This window comes from Lytechinus variegatus, chromosome 6, assembly GCF_018143015.1.
Source record: "Lytechinus variegatus isolate NC3 chromosome 6, Lvar_3.0, whole genome shotgun sequence".
NCBI classification, from domain to species: Eukaryota; Metazoa; Echinodermata; class Echinoidea; order Temnopleuroida; family Toxopneustidae; genus Lytechinus; species Lytechinus variegatus.
The window spans coordinates 10,778,132-10,795,599 of NC_054745.1; the positions used below are offsets into that span (position 1 = coordinate 10,778,132).

Below are 17,468 nucleotides of genomic sequence, written 5' to 3' on the forward strand. Positions count from 1 at the left end.
CCCTCTCTTTCATCTTTTCTTTTATTCTTTTCTTCATTTTTTCCTTAACCCTTTTCCCTTATTCTTTCTTTACCTCCCTCCATTCTTTCCTTCCTTCCTGTTTTTCTTCTTTCTTTGTTTCTTTGAAGGAAATATTTTTGTCTACTTTCTTTTTCTCTTTTCTTTTTTTTTCTTTCACACATTTATTCATCTTCCCTTCCTTTCTTTTTTTCTTTCCTTATACATTTCAACGAATGAAGGAAACCTTTTTTCTCTCTTTTACTTTCTAACATTTTTTGTTTTCCCCTTAATTTTCCCCTTCAATTTTGTCTTTTTTTCTTCTCAATCCATCTCTTTTCTGTCGTCTTTTCATTTTCTCCTTCATTCTTTCTTTCTCCCTCCTAATTTTTTATAATTTTTTCACAAGTCTGATACTGTGTAGCCTTTATTTGTTGATCTTTTATTAAGACCTGGCTCGGTCGATCCGCTCATGCAGCGTAATTTGTCGATTGTCCCGTATTTCATTTTGTGAAATCTGGTCACCCTGGTTCTTGTACTATACATATTTGCCTACTGATGTTTAATATATAGCTACATTTGAGAGAGCAAATATTTAATAGTATAGAGTTCGGAATTGATTTTGATTTGCATTAGGATCTGCGTACATATAATACAAACTAGCAGGCTGCATCGTCTGCGACGTAAAACAAATGAGCGAACATGACCGAAACTAACCATTATGTCTGTCACGAAACATTCATTTTTTGACGAAGTAGAAAGAATTGACACATGTTAGGTATGATGGAATCACAAGTAAATAATTTATCAGGAATCCGACTATCTTACATGAATGTACCATGTTCATTTCACACAATCATTAACAATTACGCAAAATAAAGGCATGTTCTTACAAATATCTGTTCAACTTGTTAAAATAGCTGGAATCATATATGATATATACAGTTAAAAGATTCCAAAATCAATCATGGTCAGGTAACCAAAGATTCAGATCGTATACCCGAGAACCTAGACATTATAAGCAAATATTATAAACAAGTTCCAACACTCATTGCAACGACACGCGTTAATAAATTTAGTACGACACAACGGAGTTTGAATTTGAGAGAACTGTGCATAAGTTACATGCGTCATAAAGACAGTTATCAAAATTAAGCTAATAAATCGCTATTTGTATTTAAATATATTGAAGTTATCATCCTATTTTGTGGTCTTTTAAGGTTTTACAGGACAAGTGAACCCTAAAAAAAAATGTTGATTTGAATAAAAAGACAAAAATCCTTAAGGTCCTTATGGTTAAATATGTAAAAAAAAAAATACTGCAGAATTTTAGCAATAAAACAAAAAAAAACACAAATAGTTCGTGAATGACATCACCGACTCTCTCATTTGCATGTCGCTGTCTTGTGCATATAACTATTTTGTGAAAAATACGGGAAAGAATTAAATGTCTTTACTCTCTTATATTTTATCAGAATGTGATGAAATTTTCAGCGCTATAATTATTGTCCGATTTTCCCTATTAATTCGAATCAATATTGTTCTGGTGTGGACTCGCAAGCACTCATACACATGTTTCATCTTAGTTTTAGAATTTTTTTTATAAGGGGAGACAGGGGACAATTGTAACACGGGGCAAATGTAACCGAGGCTCCCAATCCCCCATTGCTAGCAGAAACAAGCTACCAGGACAAACTTTTTACAGAGCATGCGCATTTATTCGCTTTACAAGATGTTCGAGCATAGCAAATATGATGGTTTGTGGAATATTCTACAGCAAAAAACCTGAAGTTTAAGTAGGAAAGCAATAACTTGCGTTACCAAATACTTTTCTTCTGAAAAATATACAATTGAGCTATAACAGTCATTTTTATATGTTTAGAGAGCATGTACCTATGCCTGTATTTGACTGACATTTCAATGACGAATACTCATGCTAAGAAAAATATGGCGCCTCCTCAGGGGAAGATGTAGCACCGTGTTACATTTGCCCCTGGTACGTTACAACTATAGCTCAGAATAGAGAATCGCACATGTTGAAACACACTTGTCAGTAATTTATTTTGTTTAGAAGAAAAGGGTAGCAAAGACCACCATAATAACTTTAGAAATAAGGTTTAAATAACTTTGAACATATATCTATCAAAGAAAATCTTCCAATGCAAAATATTTGTCAAATGGTAATCAGAACCTTTAGTGTTTTGTGTGGTTTCCTGTTGCTCGTAATCAACATCACTTTGATAGAAAAAAAAATAAGTTTAAAACATGAGGAGAGTGTACTATTATACGTTCTTCTAATCTCAAAACTGTTAATCTGAGTAAATGCTTATGGAAAGAAAAGCATGGCACAAAGTACCCTCGTCGATTACTTAAAATATGAGAACGTGTTGCCAATCATGATGCTTGTTTACAAGGAAAATTGTAACCTTTTCTATTAGCTCGGGCATGAGGAAACAATATTTTTTTTATTATATCGATCCAACAGATATACAGATAAACTACACTGTTAGAAAAAAATAAAAGAAATTCCTGCAGCAGAGTCTCGAGAACACCTGTAATCTTAACAGATTGCGTAATCTCACAGGAAATTGGTATTTGGTGTATGGCATCTTAGAAATTTCCTTGAATAAAACAGTCTTTTAACCTTTTTAAACAGACCTGTTCTGTTAAATTGAAGGAAAAAATTATGTTTTATGAATTTACAGAATGATTCTGTAATTGCTTTTTGCAAAATCTTCTTTTATTTCTCTGTAAAATCACGGGTTTTTTAACAGTGTATGTTTATTGTAATAAAATCAAACTGTCAGCGAAAGGTTGAATTTCATGAATTTCTACATGGTAAAAATTCAGTATATATATATATATATATATATATATATATATATATATATATATATATATATATCGACAGGTAATACAAATGCCAATACCCCTTATCTTAGACATTGATATATTTATTCATCACCTATAATCGATAATATCCAGAGAGGGTAAATAAAATAGAATAAATTGAAAGAAGGGACATGTCTTTCCTATACAAGTGAGATATGAATAAAACAGTAATTCCGGATTTAATAACTTTGTTAACGAGGTAAAGAACTAGTTATTTTCTTCCGGAAAGGTGGCATATTTTTTTAGACAAACTTCCCATTTCCCCATCTTTAAGAAATAATATCTCTCGATATTAGGAAGAGAATATTAATTTAAAGTTAAAAAGCACAATGAACAGTGTTTTACCACAGTCGTCCATTTGAAAAGATGCTTGGTAGGTACCTACATATCAAATAATCAAAGTAGATACAGAACCGATATAGAAACTGATATTAAGTCCATCATTTTAGGTAAAGCCACAACAACCTTAGAAAAAAGGGTAGAATGTTCATCATATAATGTAAACGAGTAACGAGTAAAGCATGCTCATATTATATGGGGCTAACACTGATTAAACTTAAATGCTAAGAATCTTGCATCTGTCAACATGGTCAAGTGCGTAAACTTTGATAAAGAATATGTTACACTTGCCCCATAGGTGTGTTACAATTACCATCGGTTGTTGGGCAATTGTAATTCTTGACCTCTTGTTCTACAATGATAGTAACTTCTAAATTGCTTGTTTAACTTAATTCAACATTTCATTCGTCAAGCCAAAATATGCATCTTCTCGTATAATTTAGATTTTAGATAGTATTTATCATTGATAAAGGTGATAATTCGAATTTATTGAATGTTGTTAAAATTGTTCATGTTCCTCCCTGCGTTTTCAAAAAGAACAATGTCTTGGCGTTGTCGGAACATGAATGTGTTTTCTCCAAACTCAAAGCATGTCAAAAGAAGCTCCAGGAGGGTCAATACATGCTTCATATCGAGTTGTTTGTTTTGTGGTGTGATGTTGGCGACTTCGAAGATCTTTGATACGCCTGCAGATTGTAAAGCGAGTCGAACGGCTTCAGGTTCCTCTTGGTCGACGTGGGTAATGATACACGGTGGATAGCATCCTGAAAAAATCGAAGATACAGCATAATGAATAATTACTAATGACATGAACACGGCTTTGTGTGCTATTAAGAGGCTACATTATGAATAATTATCTGTTGCCATTGATAGCAAGACACACTAAAGAAATATTCATTTATAAAGTGCCTCCACTGAAAGAGGAGATTTTCAGGTGAGATGACTACCTTCATGACATCGGCCCCTTATAGGTCTACACATGCGTCGGGTTTGAGTACGCTCCGATGCAGGCTCTGGAGCTGCATTCATGCCTGCGATTTGGAAAGCGCTCGAGATAATCATAACAGACACATTTCGCACGAGGACGGGAATGTACTTTTACGACGCTAGTTCATTTCAGAAGAGACTTTTAGCCACGTCGCAGGGACCTGAAAAGCGGGGGTGCTGGGGGTGAAGCACCCCAAAATTGGGGGGATGCTGGATATGTGTTATTTTCCATAGGTAGTACCTCTTGGTCAGCTGGTGGTAGGTATGATAAATGACAGAAACGTAATAAAAATTAACGAAGTTTTGTAGACCCCCCCCCCTTCAGAATTTTCCGATACAGTACTTAAAAAATTGTTTAAATTCACCCTTTTTACAAATGTTTTATGATCGCGCTTCGCGCTCGCATCTTTATACTAGGTCTAACTCTAAACACGCGTACGTATGTTTATTCAGATACGCATCTTGTTTGAGGGGTACTCCGGTATGAAAATATATCAAATAAATTTTATCAAAATAAATAAATTCTATGAAAATCTGATAACAATAATTTAAGTTGTTTAATTCTAAAGTTTAGCAATATTTTATATTTTATAAGAATTGTGATATGCATGTCTTCATAAATATTTTACAGGTGGGTTGAGATCGGCGGAAATCTGCCTCCAAAGTTAGGGGGACCAGGGCCTGTAAAATTTGACAAGCAAAAAAAATGTTATCACCCTAAATGATAGGTCATTTTAACCCTAAAACTGACAAGCCCCCCCCCCCCATTCTCCATAATGAAATACCAAAAATAGTAGGGGGACATTTGATATTGTGTCCCTCTACTATTTTTGGTAGGGGGGACACGCCCCCTGTCCCCTCTTGGATTTCCGCCCATGTGGGTTGAAGATGTCACATCCCCACTATCCTGTTTCTTGTGTTATTTCATGTATTCATTTTTTTTCACACCAGTGTGGATGATATGTCTCCCTTATAATGAAATAAGATGCAGCAAAGAAATCTAATGGACTAAATCAGTTGTCAATTCAACTGTTTTCGGTTCTTGAAGGGAAAATATTGTATACAACTAATTCTATATAATAAAACACAAAAAACAAATGCGGATATGACATCATCAATTTGCTCATTGTATATTAATGAGACATGCTATAAAACTGTTTCACCGGAATAATGTTAATCTTTAAAATTAAATAACTTTGATATTCCTTGTCGGATTTTGATCAAATTTTTACTTTTATGTTCGTCTGATTTTTATTTATCTATCAAACCATATTACATTCTGAGCGGAGTTTCAGATCAGAATATCAAAACAGTTCTGTTTGCGCTTCGAGCCACATTTTTAATTATATCCAATTACCCATCACTTTCTTGATTTACAAAACATGAATAGAATATCCCGTTTATAGGTCTGAAATTGTTTCCGCTCGCCCTTTGCGCTCGCATCAATTGTATACCTATCCTGTTCATGATTACAAAAGTGCTTAAAGCCTGTGTATAGCTTTGGTAAAGGGTCAATAATGTGATTGATAATCGAATATCATCTAATATGACAGTCTTACTGAAGCGTAGAGACCGTTAGATATTTTTCCAACTGCACTTCTCTGAGAGAATTTCAAATATTCAAATCTTGGATATATAGCGCCCTCTCTCGGCGATGCTTGTTTTAAATTAAAAAAATGGGCATTCAAGCACTTATCTTATAAATTTAGTGATTAGATATCCAAAAGTTACAGACAAAAAACATATCTTGAAAGTTTCAGCCCATTCCATGATTTGGAATAGGATTTAATTGAAAGACAAAAACACACAGATATTTTAATTTGATCGGGTGACCCGATCAAGTTAAATTTCCATGTAAAATCGCAAAATTTATCCTGTAAAACACATTTTCATTTCATATCCTCCACATCATAACTGTTATAGGGCATATCCATTTATATTAGCTAGCAATGAATTGGAATAGTGATAGGTGCATTTTGGCGGATTTACCAAAACTATACACAAGCTTTAAGATGTCTTGTTTTTAGGTCTGAAATCTCATTTTTATTTCAGCTCGCGCTTCGCGCTCGCATCAATTGCAAATCCTCTTTATGATTAGAAAAGTGCTTAGAATGTCTCGTTTTTGGAGGGTCTGTAATCTCAGTTTTTCCGCTCGCGCTTCGCGCTTGCATCATTTGTATATTTATATAATTATCATGTTCATGATCACAAAAAATGACTCCAGTATTTACGTTGAAATGTCAAATTTTTCAATATTTTATTGTTAATATATGTAGGCCTATCGTCTCAATTGGTAACTGCAAACAGTCCTTATAACACGTCCCTTTCAATCAGGCCAGAGCGTGTATAAAAAAATATCTGCTCGCGTTGATCACGTTCGCAGTTATTATCTGTTACATGCGCATCTTGTTCAGGACCACAAACATTGCTCACAATGATCAATTTTCAGGACAAAATACATGAAATTACCCTCCCCCAAAAAAGAAGAAAAATAAGAAGAAAGCTAAGAAGTGATTGCCATATTATGCATATATGTGTGTGTGTGTGTGTATGTAATGAAAATCTGCCCCCCCCCCACATTTGAGGAGAGATTTCACCACCCCCACTGAAAAAAAATCGTCCCTGCCAAGTCGTGAGAAAATAATTGTCCTGTAACACAATTTATATGGCATGTACTTTCGCAACCGTAACTGGGGACATTACATCTGCGGTTCGTGAGCAAAGTTCTAGTTGCTACTGTGGTTACAACGACATCTCCGACTTTTGAAGAGTTTTAAGAGCCACTCTAGAGTCGTCGGAGAGCTCTAGAGCGCCTCTGTTATGTGGAAGCAACAGTCTATCAGCGCGCCTCGAGATAAACGATTATATTAGTTCCGACTTAAAACAGAAATCCATTTCGTGATTTTCTACCAATTATGCCTGAATCTGTTATACCATAGGGCATGACTTAATGATGACGGGTGTATGGTGTGCATGAGTTAGTGTTTTAGGGTGAGTGTACAGTGTTGTTATACAGGGTTTATTTCAGTAATTCAAATGAAAAAATATGTAATTATGTATCTGAGAAATATTTTACCCTATAAAAATGTTATATTTTCTGTATTATGTATTCATACTGAAAGCCTTGTGTATATTTTCAACTTGATTATGATTCGTAATTATTTGGATAAACTTACCTTTTTGCATAATCAGCTTTTACGATTACGGTTATTATGTTTATGTGTTTCTGTATTATTCTACATGTTCTACAACTGTCTTGAATGAACCAAGTGAAACATGCCTCATCCTATCCTTTGTTATCTTTACCAACACTCTTTCACACGGTACCAAAGTCGTAATTTGAATGATAATTCCAGTGAAAAATGATTATAATGACGAAATCTTAGCAGGTATGAAACCAAACTATAAAACACTAACGTTAATCACAATCACGAATTGAAATTGAATTTAATTCCAGTTAAGTGTCACTCAAATTACGCTATTAATTTTTCCTCTGAAAGGCTTGACCTCCGAAACATCTTTTTTGGGGGGTGGAGCTAACGTGACCATTTAATCATTATATCGCAGTAACAAAATTTTCTTACAATTCTTCCTTTATGCAACAGCTCCTAATCACCTTCAGTCACAGTGATAACGTTGTCAGATGCTAATGCAGATGCTAGTACACAAGATTCATAAACAATCAAATTCTAAAATGAATAGGCGTATATATTCACCTTGCCAATCATGGATCTTCCGAATTATACTTCGATATCTTCTGGCCGTTTCTGGATTATGGGCTCTGAAAGATATGGAAAACCGAATGAACTGAAGGAGAATGAAATTAATATCAAACAAATCATAGTCTAAGATAAGCATGACTTTATTTCGAAGAAACTCGAAAGATAGAGAGCAATAAGACCGAGCTTGTATGTTTTATCACCATGCATAACAAAAATGAAATCGACAAAATACATTTACAATGTTCAATTGATTAAAACATACACAGAGAAGAACTAAGCATAAATAAATGTGTTTTAAGTGCAAAGTCCCTTAAATAACATCGTATGTAAGTAACACGCTTAACTAAAAGCTTTATTTCCAGTTCGTCCAATTGCCAACTCGTCACCTACTATTTTGTCTACCATTAGTTCGTCCACTAACCACATTGTCTAATTTCATTCAGTCCATTTACCACATGGTCTCATTAAACTAATTGTTGAATTGTGCAAAATGAATGAAAATGAAGTCAAAACTAGACTAATTGGTTATGCGACAAAATGGTCATAGACGAACGGTGATTATACGAAGTGATGATTGTTGAAATGGTTAATGGACAAAATGGTGGTTAGGCGAATTTTTGATGGACAGAATAGCATTAGACGAAATGAAAGTAAGCCATGTGGTGAGTGGCCTAGTTGACAGACGACGATATTGGCAATTTTACCAACTAAAACATGGCTCAAAATGACATTCATTAGAAAATATAAAAAAAAAAAAAAACGAAAGTAGCGTCCTATAGCATATTGACATATAAATATCATTTACATCTTAAATGAAATGCTGCACCTACTTTATGAGAGAGTACTTTAGAAAAATATAATTTACAGTATTTGGAGAGATATTCTTCATCTTCATCTTCTTGAACATGTTGAAGGACAACATATTTTTACAAGTACGTACATTTATAGGTAGGGAATTATCAATATTAGGTCCTATATATTTCATTTATCTATGGGCTGATGCAATTCTATGAGTGAATACATGAAAATCAAATGGATGTATAGTAGGTTAGCTATGAATATTTCCATTTAAGCTGAAATCCTCACGAAATGAAAAGGGTAACTCGTTTTTATATAAGCGGTACATAAAAATGCAATTGGCATTTTATAAATATCATTTAAATCAAAATATCCAGACCCAGTACAAAGCCGCAATGTTCTCTGTGTACTCTATTGTTGGACCATGTTATATCGCAGTATGAATTCCGAGAGGGAATTAATTATAGGTTAGAAACAAAATACGAAATGTTAGGTATACAAACGGCCACAATTTGTATATAACACAAATTCATCAAGAAAAAAAATGACGAAGGTCACGTATTTGCTTGTGCCAAGGAAAGCGCTTATTGATTTTGGTTGCAATATGTAATTCCGCAGGTTTGCTATTTCGAATTTTTTTTCCGAAGTTTCTTTATTCCGAAACACGTAGTTGCCTATATCTCAATGATCGTTAATCCGAAAATTTATGGCGTTATTCCGGAGGTTCGTTACTCCGATAAAAAAAGCACCTTATAAATTTCGAAGGTTCGTTAGTCCGAAAGAAGAAAGTCTGTTATTCCAAAGATTTATTAGTTTGAAAACGAAATAAGGTTCGTTAATCTGAAAATGAAATAAGGCTTGTTATTCGAAGATTCGTTAATCCTATCAATGAAATCATCTGGCGAAGCCAGAACAAAAATGAAAAATAAATGGCAAGCGTGGTGGAGGGGGGGGGGGTGTTACACCCACCAATGTAATAATCACCCACAAATGTAATAACCACCTACAAATGTAATAACCACCTACAAATGTAATAACCACCTACAAATGTAATAACCACCTACAAATGTAATAACCACCTACAAATGTAATAACCACCTACAAATGTAATAACCACCTACAAACGTAATAACCACCTACAAATGTAATAACCACCTACAAATGTAATAACCACCTACAAATGTAATAACCACCTACAAATGTAATAACGCCAACAAATGTAACAATACTTTACCCACAAATGTAATAATTTCACCCACAACTGTAATAATGCACTTTACCCACAAATGTAATAAATTTGAAGGAATTGTTGGCGAATCCGTTCTAAACTAAAATCCTATAGTAATACGTTCATATAGCATAAAAGACCCGGTTAATTAAACAGTTGTAATATAAGTCCAAAGTATTTTGTCCAGATCTGGTTAATTCAAAAATTATACAATAAACCCAAACTAAGATAGGATAATGATACTCCAGTGGAATAAAAATGAGAATCGAGCTTAGTCTTTTATCCAGACCCAGTTAATTAAAACTTGTGGAATTAATGTCTTTGTTGTTGTTTCACTTATACGGCGCGTATTGTTAATATATGAGCTAAGAGTAAATTGAGAATCAGGCATAGTCTTTTCTCCATACTAAGTAGTTAAAAATTAAAACCCTATGGTAATGTGTTGATATAGCACAAATGTGCAATTTTTTTTTTCCAAGACCCGGTTGTTTCAAATATCATTGTAAGTCCAAAGTCTCTTTTCCAGACCCGGTTATATAATAATAATAATGGTATTTTATTCAAAGACTGTTCGCAGCAAGAGCTGAATTGTACAGAACTTTTACATAAAAAAACAGCATTAAACATAACAGTATCAAAATAGAATTATAAAAATACACAAAGCATAAAAAATCTACTATCATTAATACTTTGGCGGTTGTTTAAAAAATTAAAGTAAAAATTCCAAGTTTTTTTTTTTTTTGCAGACCCAGTTATTTCAAAAATTATAATAAAAGTTCAAAGTCTTCTTTCCAGACCCAGTTGTTTAAAAAATTATAATATAAGTCTAAATTAAGATGCAATAATGATATTCCACTGGAATGAAATTAGGAATCGAGCAAAGTGAGGAGAATGGGTACCTGGTAGGATGCATCCTAGATTTTTTTTCGCCGATATGACGGCTCAGCTACTGCCGGATTAGTGATATGATACCACGTATTAAAGCACAGTTGAGTAAATGCACATGGTTGCAGCGCTATATTACTACTACTAATAATAATAGTAATAACGATAACAATAATGATAATCATAATAGTCATTATTATTATTGTTATCATTATTATCATCATTATTATTATTATCTATGATAATAATAATTGTTATTATTATTTTATCATTATTATTATTACCATTATTATCATCATATAATATCATCATTATCATGGTTATTGAAGCTTTTATGGGATAGAAATTACAATGATACATAAACGGTACATGTGTAGATATAAATCTTCCCGAACACACATAACCTTTCACACTCATGATTTCCTTCAAATTTTGAACCCCACCAATATTGCCAATCATTAGGTATTGTTTTACAAACTGGAATTCATTATTAAGATGCACTGTTAAAAATACATGACCCCAATCTTTACAAATGATTTATCATTATTTTTTGTAATATAGAACTCACATGGGTTTCCAATTCTGTCAAAAAATGGTTTTCTCCGAATTTGGTGTTTTTACGCATGATTAGACATTATTTATTTACTTGATTTTGCCTATACGGTGTCGTATTTGACGAACATATGTCTATGGATGCACAAGTAAAGAAAATATGTCAATCAGTATACTATAATATTCATAATGTTAACAGCATGAGGAAAGTCCTTGACCATAAGTCTGCTGCTATGCTTATACACTCATTTGTACTATCTCGATTAGATGTTGGAAATGCTCTTCTTTTTAATATAACCTCACGCAATGTTAATAAACTTCAGTATGCTCAGAATACAGCTGCCAGGGTTTTAACTGGTACATCAAAATATCAACACATCTCACCAATTCTCCAAAAGTTACATTGGTTGTCAATCCGGAAGCGTATAGAATTTAAAATACTTCTTTTCACTTGGAAAGTGTTTAATGGTTTGGCACAAAAATATCTACAAGACCTTGTCACGCCTTATGCACCAGCTAGAAGCCTGAGATCATCACACCAGCAACTTCTTAAGACTCCCAAGACACGTGTAGCATATGGTGCACGAGCTTTCTCTGCCTCAGCACCTTCTCTCTGGAATAATTTGCCATTAAATTTAAGAATTATACAATCACTGGAGACCTTCAAATCCAAACTGAAATCTTATCTTTTCTAACAGTATTAGTTATTGGCACTTTGACACTCATCCAAACTTTCTCTTTCTTTCTTTTCTTGTGCGCCTCGGAATAGAATATTTCGAGATAGATGGCGCTATATAAATGCCTATTTTTATTATTATTATTACAAGAACACGTATAGCAAACTAGAATGTTCACTTTGCCACATCCAACTATTTTTAGACAGTTCACCTTCTATTGTCATCAAATCATTTTCTGACCGAAGTGTAATTCCTACAAAAAACGACAGTATAATTAGAAGATTGAATTCTTTTATCCCCCCCCCGCGATTTCATGCCTCATGTTTTTTAATATCAGTCCACTTGTTTTTAACAAATAAAATAATAATAATAATACGCTTTATTTATATAGCGCCTATTCATCAGATACAAAGCGCATTAAAGAACAAAAGAATAACAGAACACAAATAGGGAGTATGAAAAATAAAAATAATAACTACAAAATTATGAACATTAAATGGAAATATAACAACTAGAAGGATAAGTACCCTTTCTACTTAAAAGAGGTGGTTTGGTTTCTCTGGTTGCAAAGGAAACGTTTTAACATTTGAAAGTATATAAGCCACTTTTATTCCATTATAACAACAAAACGTTGAATTTGAATGAAAATGGAGTGTGAGTGTGTGTCAGGGTGTATGTAAGCGTGGGTTTTGTGTGGTTTAATTGGTATAAGCAGGGAATTATAATATAAGAACAAAAGTAATCGAAAATGCATACTTACGAAAACACAAGCACAGAGCAACATGACATCTGGTCTTTGTCCGCTGGAGCTAGAGAAACCCATGTAATGTTTGAAGATCCATATCTCCCTTCTGAGAAAATAAAACAGAAGCGTGTGACGATATATAGAACCACTGAATTTTAAGAGATTTAATTTTCTTAATCGGATTTTTCTTGCAGATTATAAACAAAAGACTCCTTCCTAACTACAGACTTCTTGGCGAGATACAATAGGAAAAATCGTGCATCTGCATGGTCCGTTACTCTGAGCAGGCACCTAGCTAATTTAAAATGGGAGAGCAAAAATTGATATTGCACTATTTGTTGGAAATAAAATCTGAAATTACTCATGCTGCCGCATGTGGCCTAAACTGTGACGCATAACATCACAAACAGATGCATTTCCTGAAACTGAACTTATTTTTGTTGTGTGGAAATTTGAAATCTTTATTTTAAAAATTGGCAAATTCTGAGGGGTTTTACATTTTGAAAATGATATCACACAATATTTTGCCGAATTTCAGAATATATATGTTTAATGTTGACATTTGATGGAGGAATATAATTTTAAATAATTGCAATCTATTTTCATTTCAGTTTTCCTATGACATCGGTTGCATTACAGGTCGCCACAAAATGTTAAAATGCAGCTGTGCTTCAGTTCTTGTGTACTTCGTTGTAAATGAAAAAGCTACATGAATCGATTTTCATTTCGATTTAATTCCATATCTTTTTTCCCATGTTAGCACGAGTCTAGCAAATTTTCTATGTGAATTACATTGAATTCACATAGTAAACATGGTAAACTTATTCTAAAATTTTTTGAGGCATTTATTTTTTCTATTTTCTGAGATATGAGAGGATTTTCACGGCGATGCCATACAATTTTTTAATAAAATGCGCAAATCCAATCCAATCAGGCATACGACGGTGCAAACCCATTTCAGAGAAAATCGACTTCATTACCACAATTCGCACACTTAGTTCCCCAGCCTTACAAAATACGTATTGATTGAAAAATACATGGTTGGAAAACCCAAGGAAGTTGCATGATATTAGAATCTTTATTTTTACAAAAAAGTAAGGATCCGCGAAAATATGGCAAAAGAGCTACATGCTTATCATTTCGGTATGAGCGACTTAGATTTTTCCCCCCTTTACAAAAAGCGATGAGACGTTTTGACTGACAGCGTGCATTGAAATCGCAGTCTGTCAAAAGGTGGTGTATATTCATCATACATTCACACCATCATTTGTAGATTTAAAAGTTGATTTTACTCCAATCAATAAAGTTTTATTGCCCCTTTTCAGGCAAAGAGTAGGTTTTATTGTCATGTGGTTCGAATTCACTAACAGCAAGCAGCTTCATATCACTATCTTGCTTTTTTTCCTACACTTCGGGTCTTACAGATATTTGCGAAAAATATCTTATTAAATAAAGAATAGAATTTATCAATACGGGCTATACAGCATGTACTGTATACAATGTACTTTACATATTGCACTGCATACATCTTTGTCCATGCATTGACCATCTTGACAAGGTCTGTATATAAATCATAGTGTCATAGAAATTAGATCTTAGGTTTAGAATAGGATGCCTCAGAAATTGACGATATGTTTCGTCTCAGAATTTGAAAAAAATTTTGTCCAATATGCTAATTCAGGTGGTGGAGGGGTAAATATCAATTGTCCGTTTGATGACATAGAGATATCCACCAATGATGTATTCAACTGCAACCAAGTAAAGCCCCTAGACCAGACCAAATCCATCCACGTGTACTCAATGAATTACCTGGTGTACTTTGATTACCTATTTCCATTCTGTTTTAGAAAAATGTTGGACAAGTAATTTTGCCTAAAGATCGGAAGAGTGCTAATGTGACCCCGGTATTTAAAAGGGTAGCAAATCAGAAAGTAGAAACTACAGGCCTGTAAGTCTGACATCTGTTATTTGTAAGTTACTTGAAAGCTTTTAAGGACACAACCTATTCGCCATCTTCAGGAGATTGACCTGCTCTAGGCATGGTTTTATTGCTGGACGATCTTGTACTACACACACAGTTTTTAGAAGTCCTGTATGAGTGGACCCGCATTTTTGGATGATGTGTAGATGTAGTGTTCGTGGATTTTATGAAAGCCTTAGATACTGTCCCTCATCACCGACTTCTTATAGTAAACTACAAGCTCTTGGAGTCAAAGGTAAAATGAATGCATGGATCAGTGACACTCTGCTTGGTAGATGTCAAAGGGTCGTTGTCAGTGGTCAACAGTCCCAGTGGTCAGAAGTTTGCAGTGGAATACCACAGGGCAGTGTTCTCGCCCCCATTTTGTTTTAATGTATGATCTCCCATATCCAGTGCACACTTCAGCCATGCTGTTTGCTGACGCAACTAAGTTGTATGTTTGTTCTGATGTTCCAAGAGCCATCGGTAAATTGCAAGATGATTTGACTGAACCTGAGGCCTTGGCTGAGAAGTGGCAGCTACGTTTTCGCCCAGATAAAATGTACTGTTTTAAAGATTGGAAGAAGAAGGTCTGACTCTAAGTATCATATGACCAAAGATTTGCAATCGGTTGTGAGAGTAAGAGAGATTTAGGAGTTTTGGTTGATGCACATCTCTCTTCCAAGGAGCGCATTTCTAAAGTGGTGTCAAAGTCTAACAGATTGCTTGGTATTGTAAGAATAACTTTTGACATTTGGATAAGACCACTATTACACTTTGGTTTAGGGGTACTATTTGCCTAATTTTAGAGTATGGCCAGGCTGCGTGGACACCGTATAAGCTGGGTGAGCAGAGGAGTGTCCAACGTACAGCTTAAATTGATCCCAGGTATTAGGCACCCCGTCATACTCTGAACGTCTTCGCCTCCTGAAATTGTCATCACTCAGTAGCAGACGTAAAAGAGGTGACATGATTGACGTGTAGAACTATCTGCATGGTTACTATGTTACAGGTTCTGAGCTTTTCGTCTGAGCAAAGGTGGCCAAACACGTGGTCATTCCTTAAAGCTAGAGAAAAAAATTCTTTGCTAACCGAGTGATAGATCATGAAGATGTAGTTACTGCTTGTCCAGTGATTGCATTTAAAAACAGATTGGATAATCATTGGGAGAAGATTGCCTATTATTTTGAGTAATTTTTGATTCTCGTGTTTTCATGGAATTTGTTGCTGTCTACGATATACCCCTGCCATCCCTTCCTGCCAACATAAGTAGCTCATCTAATTTTGTCTGACGAAAGCAGCAATAGATATTCTACTTTGATAGATGAACAGGCTTAGTCCTACAATATTGTTGGAGTAAACTAAACTAAAATAGAGTCAACCCCACATTATGGCGTTTACACTGAAGCTATTCTGGGCCCTGTCGAATAAAAGATACCATTATGGTAACTTTGCCATTCAATGGTAACTAGCATAGAATCCTTGATTCTAACTGACTGTTTATCAGCCTTATGATGATATGTAACTAGCCCCATAAACATAGGGTTGGACACCACATCCAGGTAAACATGGTAAAAGAATATCCCCAATAAATTCACACTAAATCCCCATTTAGAGGGATACAACAATAATATGAAGCTGCTTGCCATTAATCAACTAGTACCATCTTATATCGAAGAACTTCAAGACGGTGAAACCCGTTTTAAGGCTGTAAAGGGCTCTAAATTTCCTCAATTTCAGTAAATTCACATTTGAACTCTACAAAAAATGGTTAAGAAGAACTTGTTTTAGAAAAGAATGTCTGCCCCCAAAACATATGAATAGACCCCAGAAAAGAGAAATCAAAGAAGTTGTGGCCAAAACTGTGATTTTTTTCCCTCATTTTGGATTTTGGCCTGGCACACGTTTTCCTTGGACTCGAGACAAAATATATTCTAATTTCATGTCGAGATAAGGAAAAAGGGACACACAAACAAACTGTTGCCACATTTATAAAAAAGTTACCCATAGCCCATTCCTACTTTTAGGGAATTTGTTTATTTAATAACATCCTGTAATAACTCAAAATACCAACTCTAATTAAAACAGTATAATGGGAATACTGATCATCATCCAATGAATACCTTACACACTCAATTTAACAGCAACGTTGATACCTCTAAATTTTGCAGTCATAATCAGTCGAAAATCTAGATGAAAATACAGAAGATATACAGATAAACAGCACTTACCAATCTTATCAACAATCCCTGTCAGGATATCGACGCTGCTTGCACTTTCAGCTTTTATTCCCGGATGGTCGATAACACTTAGTTGTCCCGTTAAAGGAACCTCAAGAGACTTCTTAGTATGCCCACCATCGGCGTTAATAGGCCCTGTCTGAACCATCTTTGTGTTTTCCAACTCACCATCGACCGCGAATAAAAGAGAATTAATTAACGATGATTTTCCTGCAGCGACATCTCCAAAAAGGCTAACAAAAAGACGTCTTGGGAACTTTACAGATTCAGGAAAGTGTCTAAATTGGCCAAACATTCTGGATATTAAATGTGCACGCTGTTTTGTTACATGTGTGAGGATTCCACATGCCACTTTGTAATCTTCTAATTCCGTTTTTACCCTCTTTAGATCCTCTTCTTGTCTCTTAAGTTTATCGTCATATTTTCTATATTTCTTTGATGTGGAA

The 17,468-nt window shown here is 34.5% G+C and overlaps 1 protein-coding gene across 1 annotated transcript; it reads right to left on the bottom strand.

Annotated features, from left to right (window-relative positions):
- Window positions 1–3,714: 3,714 nt before the first annotated feature.
- Window positions 3,715–17,170, bottom strand: LOC121416825. The gene is made up of 4 exons (XM_041610340.1): window positions 17,014–17,170; window positions 12,838–12,928; window positions 7,932–7,996; window positions 3,715–3,992 (listed from the first exon to the last, which is right to left on the bottom strand). The coding sequence occupies exons 1-4, from the start codon at window positions 17,168–17,170 to the stop codon at window positions 3,715–3,717; spliced, it is 591 nt and encodes a 196-aa protein (XP_041466274.1).
- Window positions 17,171–17,468: the final 298 nt, after the last annotated feature.

Coding starts and splice junctions, on each gene's coding strand:
- LOC121416825 (XM_041610340.1), bottom strand. CDS start 17,170: ATGGTTCAGACAGGGCCTATTAACGCCGATGGTGGGCATACTAAGAAG. Junction 7,997..12,837: donor TGCTCTGTGCTTGTGTTTTC/GTAAGTATGCAT, acceptor CATATCTTTCAG/AGCCCATAATCCAGAAACGG. Junction 3,993..7,931: donor GAAGATCCATGATTGGCAAG/GTGAATATATAC, acceptor CGATTTTTTCAG/GATGCTATCCACCGTGTATC.